At 38.9% G+C, this 13389-nt stretch overlaps 1 protein-coding gene across 6 annotated transcripts in view; it reads right to left on the reverse strand.

Annotated features, from left to right (window-relative positions):
• Positions 1–1543: 1543 nt before the first annotated feature.
• The window catches only part of LOC123770686 (ubiquitin-conjugating enzyme E2 E1), a 56779-nt gene continuing 44933 nt past the window's right edge, over positions 1544–13389 (reverse strand). For 5 of the 6 annotated variants that reach the window (XM_069305750.1, XM_069305749.1, XM_045762774.2 and 2 more), the window contains 3 exons: positions 8292–8493; positions 7195–7342; positions 1544–4591 (listed from right to left, as the gene is read on the reverse strand). In XM_069305750.1, the coding sequence (XP_069161851.1) occupies positions 4494–4591; positions 7195–7342; positions 8292–8493 (448 nt within the window). In that variant the 3' untranslated portion in view covers positions 1544–4493. The remainder of the gene's footprint in view (positions 4592–7194; positions 7343–8291; positions 8494–13389) is intronic. The other variant, XM_045762777.2, reaches the window with a different exon arrangement.

The following is a 13389-nucleotide window of genomic DNA, read 5'->3' on the forward strand; positions in this document are numbered from 1 at the left end:
GGTGATTTCAGACAAAATTCTATGATAATTTTTATACAACAAAGACATGCAGCTACTGATTATACCAGAAGGTAGTAGTGTTCCAAAAGGATCAGGAGTGCTTCGCGATACACCACCATGACATGACAGTAACTTTGCTACACACCAAAACCAAATGTTTCTCAGCATCCTTAGAGTTGGCATTCTATGGCAACTCAAATCATCTGAGTTGCCATAGAATGCTAGAAAGAAGACATTGTTCTGCAAACCTTGTAAGCAAATGACATTGAAAATATCTATTTAAAGCATAATTTATTCTCTATATCAAATTGGAAATAAACATTTTGTATTTGTAAATAACACATTTGTAAATAACACACACACCTTAACATGCAGTCCACTTCTAATGTTAAAAATAAAAATAAATTGATTGTCTGGAATTGCTTTAAAAACAGACCACCGGTCCCCCATTTCAGTCCTGCCTGGAGAAAGAGAAGACTTTCCTGGTCATGGGCCTCATAGTGGATAGTTCTAGTCCCTTTGAAATGCTCTACCACCAACATTTGTATCTTATTATGTTGCTCATTAATTTGTTACATAAATCAACGATTAAAAAATAAAAAATTGCACCAGGTCTTTCTAATTTTAAGTTTCTCTGATTTATATACACCCTTTCGAGTGATATATATATATTTTTTTAAGTTAAATCACCCTTGTTTTACCCCCTTTTAATTCATTTATACAATCATGTCACCCCATATTTTTAATTTTTCTAAAGAATGAAAATTTAACTTTTCTAATCTCTCAAGAGAATTTCCAAGTCCTTTAGCTTAATTCTTCCTTATATGCATTCAAGTGAATTTATGTACCTTTTATTGTATGTTTTAATTTCATACATGCAGTAATCTTGAAGAGGTTTAAATTTATAAAATTAGCCACCATACATTCCCACCACAATAAGGACCGTATGACCTGCTAAAGAACCAGTAAATCATCCCAATAGCACAAGTCTCCGGGGCTGTAAAAGTGCTGTAGGTGTCGTATCATATGTGGACACACGACTGGTTGAGAGTTTAGAGCAGAGAAGACTAATTCTACTTGACAGGTAGACCAACCCTACTTTTGGCAGGATATACTAATCCTACTTCTGGAGGGATATACTAGCCCTACTTCTGGTGGGGGTACACCAACCCTTTTCCTGTCATTATAGACTAAACCTACTGTTGGCAACAAAGACCAAAACCTACCTCTGGAAGCATCACCATTGCCAGAGAAAGGCTGCATTCACCAACTGTCTTGCTAAACTATTAAGAATGTTTTTACCTCATCATATTTTTCTTTATTTTCAAAAACCTTCTTTATTCAACATTATGCTTTGAACTTTAAGAATCCAAAGACTTTTCTCTTAGTCAACATCAACCTCCTCCTTAATCATTGTCATTGTTCTTGCCTTACTTCCCATTAATTTTAAAAACTTATTAACCAAATCATTTCTAACTAAGCTCCTCTGTAAAAGTACAATACATATTAATCATGATGTCAATAAGGAAATAACTACAAGAAATTATCTTTACATGTTTTATTTGGAACTAAGTGTAGACCAATACACAGAGCAATCTGCAGCTCTTCCTCCAGTAATCCTTTCCAGAGATAAAGTTGGTGAATTAAAGCCAGAAGTATTACCTAATATACAGCAGTCTTAATCATAACTAGAGGAATGTTGTGATCCTTGATTTAAAACCATATTAACTGTGTTAATTACATGAATTAACACACATCTCTCCTGTTTATGTGATAAAAAAAAATACAATTAAGGATGTACTTTCTATACAAAAACCAACATAATCATCATTGCCCCTTTACCTAATTTCTTGGGGTGGGGAGCCACATGCCCTTTTAAAGTATGCAAAAAGGCTGATATATGAAATAAAAATGCCCATCAGGTGATGATTGAATCCAGGATGAGAGTAAATTCGGTGCAGTATTCAATAGCATGAGTGAATTATTCATAGCTTGCAAAGTCAACAATATTGAAAATTATTTACTAAATTTTTGTTACAAATACTGTCCTGCTTATACAGCTAAAGCACTCTTGACCGTAGCTGCTGTTATGATCTACCTAAAAAGTATACTGTATATACATGACAGTCATACTTGGAAAACAATTCTAACTTCCCAGGATGACCACACAGGCATGCTCAACAGTACCATGCTCTGCAACAGGGCACCACAAGACAACACATACACGTGTGTATTGGTCTCTCCGAAATACAAACAAAAATTCTTCAAGAGTAGATATGGAGTACAGCAAGCTTTCTTTAAACATTTATTATTCCATTCTCAACACATTTTTGGTGTAGTTCTCATTCATAGAATCACATTGAAACTGACAACTAAAACTCTAGAGGACTATGAATTAAGAAAAAAATAAAAATTGGTCCTCGCAAAATGAAATTTAAAATTTATCAAGATCTTGCTAATGACAAAGTATACAGTTGTCAAGACAACATTTGCAGCAGTTGCATGCTCCAGTATGCCCAACACTGTGCCAGGGGATGCTACACAAGGCTCCCCAACCTTAAAAGTACCTTAATCATACCAGAAAAATTATATTTCAGCACTGACTTCATTTTGCATTCGACAACAGACACAGAAATATGCACACAACTGTTGCAAGCATGTCTGCTACATACGATACACTCCCATCTCCTTTAAGACACCTCCAGCACCGTTATATGTAACAAGTAATGTTCAAGAGTCCATTTCTCAACATTTAATGCACCTTCCCTGTGAGAACCAGAGAAAGTCACAAGGGAAGATATATCAATGATAAATGTTCTTTTTTACGAGGAAAAAATGTTCACCACCACATCCAGTACGACTGGATGCTTACCCTTACACTTTATCAGCCACTGTGCACTTTTTTTAATAATATTATATGCTACATGTCTACACAGAACACACATAATGGCAAAATAATGAGGTATTGTTGCATGACAAAAGGGGACATTCTGATTATTGTTCTCCAGTTCACAAAGCAACAGTAAAAGCTTAACTCATCTGGCCAAGCTACATCACTGAGCAACTCAAAACAAAATACACGAAAGTGAAGAAATCCTTAATATCTCCATCTCTCACTTCACTCACATTCACAGCTAACTCATAGCCCAAGAAGATTCAATGATGTTACCATACATGAGGCAGCTTCAAACACACACACACACACACACAGTCTACATGGAAACAACAAACCCAGAGATGGAAATCTTTTTTTTAATATATCATTCCTAAATTTGGAACTTATATCTACACTTAGATCTAGTTACATTCCAAATTATTACCCAGGCTGACTAAACCTGAAAAATTTTAATGAACACAATTTTTAAATCAAAATAATGCCTCTGGTGCACCACATTGCACAAAACATTCCTGTCAATTTAAATCAATGGGTATCCTTCCCACAAAAAAATAAATCTAATTATACATACAAGAGTATATATATATACTGTAGATATATATATATATATATATATAGTTACATCATCAATAGCCTTATAAAAACTGTAATCCCACCTCAATGCTAAGGAACAGTACCTGTTTTGCAAATTTTGGGGAATAATATTTGCTAACACAGCTTTGTGGGGATAGCAGGCAGCTCATCTCACGATGCTGTGGGGGCAAGCACTTACTCCCACACAGCACTGTATAAAGCGTATGCAATCTCTCAACTCTTGTAAAAATACCTGATCCTTACAACACTGTGGGAGGAGCACTTTAGTCCTCACAAGTGTGGGGAAAACAGGCTCCATCACAGTTTTGCGGGGATAACGCTTGCTCAATTTACACTGTGGGATCAGCACAAACTTTATCGCTGAACACAGCACTTCTCCCTAAAGACTGTTGTGGCAATGCTTTCTCTGCGAACATCTGAGGAAGAGCACAAACTCCCCTACAGTACTTCGGGAGCAGAGAATACTCTCACAAGGCTGAAACACTGAGTGGGTAACACTGCAAATAGACTAGTGGCAACACAGCTAGTAGACTAGTGGCACTGTTACTATAGACAGACTGGAAGCTATCTAGGAGAGGCAGCTAGGTGGCAAGTTCAGATGGAGACAGTGCACTGCTGCTAATTTAAGTTGTGCCAAATTGTACATGGATGATAAGTGGAGTCATCAAAATACTGTCATGAGGAACTGAACTAGAAAATTAAAACAAAGTCTAACTCACTGAATAGATTCAGTTCCATCAATACCATACTGATGCACAAAAAAAGTGAGCTTGATAAAGCATGGAAATATTGGAAAATGAGGTAATGAGCGATGACAACAATCTATTCCACCATGCCACAAACAAATTTAGAAGCTTTCTATTTCCAGCTAATTTGTGAATAATAAAGAATGTATGCCTACATAAACAAGTGATTTTAATTTTATTTTATTTTGCTGGCTTAAAACACAAAATGGCATGGTGCAAGAGATGCTTAATACCCTGTTGACACTAGGTACAAGTGATCACGTAGCGTAACGTTTGGTCCAGAGCCGAGCAATTCTGTCATGTTCTTCCCTATTCTGGAGGAACTGCGTGGCAATGCTCCCCACCAGTGGATCGGCTGAAATTAAATTAATACTGGTTAGCAAATTAACATACTACTGTATTAACGTACAAAAAGTAAAAATCAGGAACACACACAAACACAGGCGCTAGGCCTAGCAATTTTCCTCATTTTCAAATATTTCTATCCAAATTGGCTCTTTCCTAACATTGTTTATATATTATATTAGGAACATGAAGTACCGACAGTTGTGTTAGTTTAGTTTAGGTTTGATCAAATTTGTTAATTTTGATTAAATTAAGAACAAATCAAATATAATGTAATAGAAAGCTTTATCATTCCATACTAAAAAATAAAAACAAAAAATATAACATTTGAGGAAACTTCGGCTCGGTAGGCAACTTGGCTTTTAGATACAATATACATCCACATAGCTCTCTATTACATATAGCCTAGCTAAACCATGAGCTATCCTCTCCCCAAGGCTGTAAATTTTCAAAGCCAGATTGTGACATAAAAACAGAACAAGAATATGACGAGCTGCAAAAATCTGAAAATATTCAGAGGACAAGTGAAGCAAGACACGTCACTTTAAGAAATGGATGGCAACAATCTTGTGGAAAAAAATAATATCTTAATTCCCCACTTGCTGCAACTAACCCCCCCCCTCACTATTTTTAAACTATCTTCTATCTTTTGACACTTTCAAGTACAGTGGTACCTCGGAATGCGATTGTCCCTGTATGCGAGGTTTTCGGAAGGCGAGGTGTATTTACTCCAAAAATTTGTCTCAGAAGGCGAGGGTTACTTCGGGAGGCGAGTTTGGACGCGAGTTTGTTGATACGCGTACAGCCGACCTAGCGCGTTCGTCGCCCCTCCGCCCCTCAGTTTATTATTGTCTCGCGCTCAGTGACTACCCCCACATCAATTCTTCTCGCGGATTTTCAGTGTTTTGTTGGATTTTTGGTGATTTGTCTATACAATTTGTTATTATATATCTCACCATGGGTCCCAAGAAAGCCAGTGGTAAGGATAAAGGCCAGAAAGCTCATGTGAGGATGACAATAGAGGAGAAACAAGAGATCATTCGGAAGCATGAGAACGGTACACGTGTTGTTGAACTTTGTAGGCAGTACAACAAAGCCACATCAACAATATGCACTATACTTAAGAAGAAAAATAAGATTATGGGTGCTAAAGTGGCAAAAGGAGTAAGAACATTAACGGCACAAAGACCACAAATACTTGAAGTGGAAAAGTTGTTATTAATTTGGATACACGACAAGGAGTTGAGGGGTGATAGTGTTTCGGAGGCCATTATTTGTGAGAAAGCCAGGGTGTTGCACGAAGACCTTCTAAAGAATACCCCTGCAACGAGTGATGCAGATAAGAAAGAGTTTAAGGCAAGCAGGGGCTGGTTTGAAAAATTTAGAAAGAGAAGTGGTATCCATAGTGTTACAAGGCATGGGGTTATGTGATGTGATTATGGAAGGGGACTCCCCTTCCAAACAGTAACTCCTCTCCTCCTCCCCCCTCCTCACCATCTTCCATACGCCTACAGCACTCGACAGCAAGGTAAGTAATAACTGGAACACAGTTTTGTAGGTTTATTTAGATGAATTAGGTAAATTAGGTATAAAAATTTAGTTTGATGTGGGGTTTTTGGGGTAGTCAGGAACGGATTAATTCATTTCCCTTTATTTCTTATGGGGAAATTAACTTCGGAATGCGAGTTTTCGGAAGGCGAGGCGTCTCCAGGAACGGATTAAACTCTTATTCTGAGGTATGCCTGTATTAAAATCTTCTGTAAGCCACACTTAAAACATATACAAAAGACTGCCATTCACGGTGAAATAGCCACCACTTGTTGCAGAAAGCAACATTGTGTTGAGAATAAGAACTGCCCAAATAATTACGTACAGTTAAATTAGGACGTAAGAAATGCGCACAGAAAAATAATTTACAGCTGAAAATTAGCCACCAATGTAACTAACAGACTATTTACAGCAATTAAGACAGAACAACGAACTTGAGGTTTAGCCCTCAAAATGAATTTATCCTATGATGATTCTAGGTAATGGTTTTATCATCATACATTAAATTAAACTATTATTATCTAGGTTTTATACTAATGATACAATATGGATATAACAGCTCTATATGAACATAGTGGAGTTTACTTTGGCACTTGAAAATCCAGTTATTTCATGATTGCTTACTATGCAAATGTGGCTATCTTCACAAATATTACTATGCCAATACTGTAACCATGGTATAAAATTCAATTATAATTACACGATATGTACACCGATTATGTTCATATGGTTTTCACAACTATATGGTGTAATGAACCAATCATAATAGAACTGCACAACGCCTATTAGCCCATAAAAGTCAGTTAATTACATCCACCCAAACTCTGAGATACACACACTGTGTATATCAATGTGTATCAAAACATCTAATTCTTATGAAACTTTTAAATAAAGTTTCATGAGAATCAGACGTTTTGAATATATCCATAAGAATTAATGTGATTCATACCCCCCTTAAGGAAGTCACTGTGATGGCCAAAGAAAGATTCTGATAAAATATAAAACCTGGGGAAGAAAGATATTAGACAATGTACATAAAATTTTTGCTGGTGTGTCGTCTCTCACCTGGGTTGCAGTCAGTGAGTAAGGAACAAATGGAGAGGAGGACTTTCGAAATAGTGAGTGCAGGTGACCAGTTATCCTTTAGGATATCCAGACAGATGACCCCTTGAGAGTTTATGTTGCAGTGATAAATTCGGGTCCGAAACAAAACCTGCAACATGAAAAATTCAAGAGTAATAAATTATCAAATATAAATCAAAGAGCATAAAGAGAACTAAGAAATCAGTCATTAAAGGAACAATTTTACAAATCAGTAAATTAATCTTCTGAATCCTGATTCCCTCAGGAAAGTCATTTTCCCTTTAAAACATATATCAATTTTATTAAATGTCAGACCATCTAACCATCATTACACCTTTAAGAATTATATGAAATGTAGCAATGTAACTGTGTGGTTCCATCAGCCTCTATATGCAGATATGACAAGGAACATTTAATTAAAACAAGTAAAACTAGAACATCTATTACAAATACACACATGTCATAACTGAGACACAAACTGTATCATCTGAAGATAGTGTGCAACTTGACATTAAAAAATAAAAAATAAATAAAACCTTAAAAACCTAAATCAGCAAATCTAGATAATATATCTAAGAAGCTAACTTACATTTCTACCTTGAAGCTTGGGATGTCTTACTAACACTTCAATAAAACAGAAGGAAGATGAAAGTTTAAATGCACTGTGCATATGCAATGAGTTAATAAATTAATAATTATTAGAGCACATAAATAGATCAATAAATTTACCAGAGGTAAATTTAAATTTACTAGCAATTTAAATATTGCTAGCAAGTCAACAAGATAACAAAAGGGTGGATTTCAGATGTTATATAGACTAAAAATGATTAAGGGTTAAGTTTGCCTTAATGTGCACATCTGCACGTTTTATTCTGCAAACTGTTTAACAGAATACAAGCCATGCTTGCCAAAATCTATTCCAAGCCTAGACTTACCCCTATTTTTGCCCTAACTCTGAATTTTGGATGCAATTCAGCAAATAATATTCAAGCAAATAGCATTGGCAAAATTAATAATTTAAATTTTTTTATTTTATAAGGAACTGAATATCAAATAGCCTTGTGCTACAAAAGTCATACCTTAGGTGGTTTAAAGGGATATTCTGCTGAAAAGTGGATGTCGAGGAAAAAGACGCCACCTTCGTAGACGGAGCCAGGGGGCCCAAGAATGGTCGAAACCCACTCATACAAGTTGTCACCTTTGGGTCCAGCACTACAATTGGGTGGAGGGTCCAACGTGATCTCTGCCAACTCCTTCTGTATCCTAGAAACCAAAAAAGGCCTAGAAATGTTTCGATAGCATGAAAGTAATAGAGAAGGTATCCCCGGGACGACAAATCTTAGTACAGGTACTGTATATGAAAGGGCAGTGTAAGGAGTACCGGGGAATAATGGGTAAAAGGACTGTAAGAAGAACAAGCTGGTGTAATGGGCATAGGTTGGAGTAACAGAGTGAATGTAATGAGTATGGGGTGATAACTGTCGTGATTGTAGTGGTGATTGCATATTCTGTATTGTGGTTTAAAGGGATGGAAGGAAAGGTAGACAAATGAACAAGGAAGAAAGAAGGTGGAGACATAAGAGGAAAGTGATAAATGAGATTTATAGTTTCCATCAGAGGGGCAACTACACACAGGCCGGATCAGCCCACTACAAGATGTAATCCGGCCCACAATTGCTAAAAAACTACAATATTAAAGCTTTGAGTACCTGTACTGTACATGGAATGCACCATTTAGAGTAAAACATATGAAAGTGTTTCCTATGACATGATTATGTAGAGACAGGCAAGGCAACACTGGCATTGGAACTACTGGGACTTTCTAAATGATAACTTCACAGTTATTATGAGAGATTGGTGTTCTACAGCCAAAAGGTGTGGTATATTGCAGTGCATCTAGCATGAATTCCAGTCATGTGTACAACGACAGTGTTCAGTCCTAGTATTTCTACTAATGGGAAATACCTGGTATATGGGATATCTGTGGAAAGCCCTAATTACCAGGAGCAAGGTTATTGCAAGAAAGCCGTCAAGTGCCCACTGTGTGATTGGCCATGAAGCATTAAAGAATTTACATGGCAGAATAGTGCCAAGGGAGGTCGGCCATCTGGTGAGCTACAGAGTGCACATTTCCAGCCCAACGCAGGTGTTGGTGGTGGCCCTGAGTAGTGGCGTCATACCTCACACCACCCACAAACAGGCCTACATGATTTGAGGAAGCAAGCTGCTTTTCCCCAAACTGGTTAATTTGTAGCCTTATTTGCCTCCATGAATTCCTGTGAGGTCCACGAGATGCTAGCTCCAGCATTCTAGACCTTGTCATACCAAGAGGACATAGGTATCTATTGTCTGACAACCAACAGACCTTTATCATGTCACTACAATCCCCAATGTGTCAAAATAACTTCAGGATACTTATTTCATTACAACTAACAAACACCCAGAATCATGTTTGAAACTATACCAAAATAAAGTTATTAACATTAACTCGGACACCATAAGGTAGACTCCAGTTCACCAATGTGATCCAGTGAAATTAAAATCACCAGGGATGGTAAATTACACAGTATCAGTGAACATTACATGAACTGTAGGAGCGCTGCCACACAGTTTGTGTATATGCCCCAGTACCTATTCATCGGGAAGCTAGTTTGCCGTGCATCATGCATTATGTCTTGCTCCTTCACAACCCACATGTACCGACCTCCACTGTGTGTGTTGCCAGCTGCAGCATTGCTACCATTATGCCACATGACACAATCAGCTATATGTCCACCTCGCATGATACCACATATGGTCTGAGTGTTGCAACCTGCCTCTTGTGTTTTTCGCGCAGTAGCAATGTGTGGTAGTGTTGAGAAAATCCTTGTACTTTTGTAAACTCCAAGCATGTGCTTGGATAAGATTAGCATAAGATACCAGTTCCCAGACCACATGCAGTGCTGTTTATACGAGTTTAGTACGAGTGTGTGATGAGGTCCAGCAACCAAGTACAGAAATCCGATTTTTGTTATTGTGTTTGTATTTGGTTCTCGGTAATTTGCCAAATTTCATCTATCCAACACCTGGAACAGGTGAAGGCAGGGACAAGACTGACCGATGGTGAAAACATTACTCGCCTGTTTGGTAGCAGTGTTGCACCTGTCTTTGCGTATGTGATTACACATTGCATAATAGCTACTCATGCCACCAAAACCCAAGACCGAATAACCAAAAACTTAAGAAAATACAGTGGACAATGCTAAGAACCACTGATCATGGGAATAAGGATAGACTGCAGACTGGTTAAACTGAATGACACTGCAGACCAGAGAAAAAATGAGCTATGGAACAAGGAACCAAGGACACCAGGTCATCAAATACTTATAGCATCCATATGGTGCTTAAGAAACCAGGCATCAGGCACAACAACAAAAAACTTCCAGCCGAACAAACCAAGCATCAACACCCAACAAATCTCTGTAAACCATCCATCTAATGCAGTCAGAAAAGAAGGCAGGTACAGAAAAAAAACACAGAGGCCAAAGAAACAGAACTCGCCATTTCCGCAGGAAAGCACAAAGCACCCTAACTCCACATCTGAAAGCATAGCCAACAAAACCTGGCCATAAAACTAAACATGGACCAAAGGAATGACAGAACCAAGCAGTCTACAGAAAAACCAAAACCCAATGCAGGGATCAGGTAGAAACAGGAAAGAGAACATGCCCAAGGGGAAAAAATATATGACAACTAGCAAAACAGCGATGACATCAACCCCTAATACCAACGAAGACCCCAGACTCGTTGCTTAGATGAATGATTTAAGTGGGATACCAGGATAGCTGCCACCTTCAGACCTTGAAATGAAGGAAAATCCAGAAAGTCCAGATGAGAAGAACAACCTCACTCAGAGGTTGAGGCACCCAGACGACTGTGAAGACCCACAACCGGACACAACACATGATGCACCCCTCGCCTGACCATCCAAGCATCAATAGCCCAAGGATACTCCGGAAACCAGGACTGTTCAGGCGGCCCACGAGTAGGCCGGAGGTGAAACGAAGCACGAGAAGGTTTACAGAACGGGGCGGAAGTGACATTCACCCCGAACTCAAGCTGAAACGGCTCTACAAGCGCCGCACAATACGAGGCGACAGTATATGACATCAAATGACGGTCCTGAAGAAGCCAAGAAAGAAAGGACAAAACAACCTGATCAGGAATAGAAGACAACCCCACGGAGAGAAAGTGGCAAAAAGAACGCCAGGAAACTTCATACTGTCGCCGAGATGAAGCTCACAAGTGGGACACCATCAAAGAAGCCACCTGATTACCATACAAGTGGTGATACATCCACATCTGCTGGAAGAGGTGGAGCTGCAGAAAATGCACCGAGTTTGGACACCAAGCAAGCAATGCCAGAAACCAAGGCTGGGCCGGCCACCAAGGGGCCAGAAGAATGACCACATCAACCAACAAACTGGAGGTGCGAGTAGCCAGCGCATGGAGTCCGGGGCTCTCCCCTACTCCTCCTGGGAAGGGGAGGGCTGAGTGGACAAGCAGTGCGGCGGTGGTGTATGACATTTGCTCGTTTCCTTGGTTGTTGGGGAAGTTCTGCCTCTATCTTCGGATTTCAGTTGCAATTTTCTTACCAAGTGGGGTTTGTTTTGTTATGCCTACATTTCTGGGTGCCTAATCCCAGTCGATGGCAGACATGGAGTGCCTCCAACCACATTGGGGGTTTCCATAGGCTTTTGCTCCCTGTGCCTCTCTGAGGGGACCAGATTCTGACTCGTGGTCCCTGGTAGGCTGAACTCTTAATTGACTGATGCTCCAGACAAATATATCTCCTATCAGTCTGATAGCTCCAGGGAACCGACGGGGCTCCTCACAAACTCCTACAAACTCTAGGCAAGTCTCACAATTGGAGAAAAGGGCTACATAGGACAGAAGCCACTGGTTCCACACAGACACATAGAGATCCACTGGAAAGCAGCAAAACTTGCAAAACCTATGGAAGGGTGTGTCAACCACTGAAAACGGTGGAATCTAGATGGAATCAAATGGGAGAAGCCATCCACTAGAATGATGGACATGCCCTAGACACAAATCATGCAGAGCCCAACCACAACATTTGGATACGAACCACCTACAAAAACCAACACCAGAAAAAAACTGTAGTGGCTACCCTAAAATCCAGAACAATGAATCATTATACTGATGAAGATGGAGTGGAGCCAGACCACAGAGCTCGAAGACAAACATATGAACTGCAGAGCATGCCAAACTTATGACCAGGGTTGGCCTTTGCTCAAAATATCAATTGTTTCCTCACAATCAAATATTATATGTTGAATGCGAGAATGGTCATGCCTACAGGGCTGCCATGGTGTGGCGAGTTTACAGCATACCAGTATTTGCTTTATTGAATTTATACGTTTGCTTTATTGTGAACTGTAAACATTAGGTCATCAGATATTATTTCTAGATCTTTTACTTGGTTACACTACTTTTATCAAGTGATCTGCAAGTCATGTATCCTTAGTCACGATGCTGCGCGGCCTTAAAATATGACATTCCCACTGTGCCAAAAATAAATTCTTTGCAAAAAATTATTTTCTTTCATACTGGTATTGTTAAAATGCAGTCTCTGATCACTGGAAAATAAAATATATTGTATGTAACATACTTTAGCCGTGATGGAGCCGAGAAGTTGAGCAAATTATGGGCGCCGAGCGATGGAGCACTTGAGATCACTCGACCCCGCCACACCATGGGGCGGCAGTTGCCTCGAATATAATTTTCACAATTATTTTGATGTGTCTTATTAATTTCTTCTATGTTTTTTGCTGTATTATTCAAAAGTGTGTAATTTGTGGAATTTACACAGATCAATGTGGAACATTGCTATTCTCAAAATTATGGGCTCATACATGTGACGTGTATACAGTACTATATTCTACGATCAGTGTTTTTGCTGTTATTACACTACAGTATATATATATATACACACACGTTGTATATACCTTATCTACGTGTTCACCATAAACCACCAAGTTGGTATGACGAGTTAAAACAACACGAGTGGCCGCGACACAGCAGCTAGCAGACGCCACCTCCCTCCCTCGAACACCTCACTAGCCAACATTCCTCCTCCCACCATACTGTTATCTTTATTACACTATTTACACATGT

This window comes from Procambarus clarkii, chromosome 56, assembly GCF_040958095.1.
Source record: "Procambarus clarkii isolate CNS0578487 chromosome 56, FALCON_Pclarkii_2.0, whole genome shotgun sequence".
Taxonomy (NCBI): Eukaryota; Metazoa; Arthropoda; class Malacostraca; order Decapoda; family Cambaridae; genus Procambarus; species Procambarus clarkii.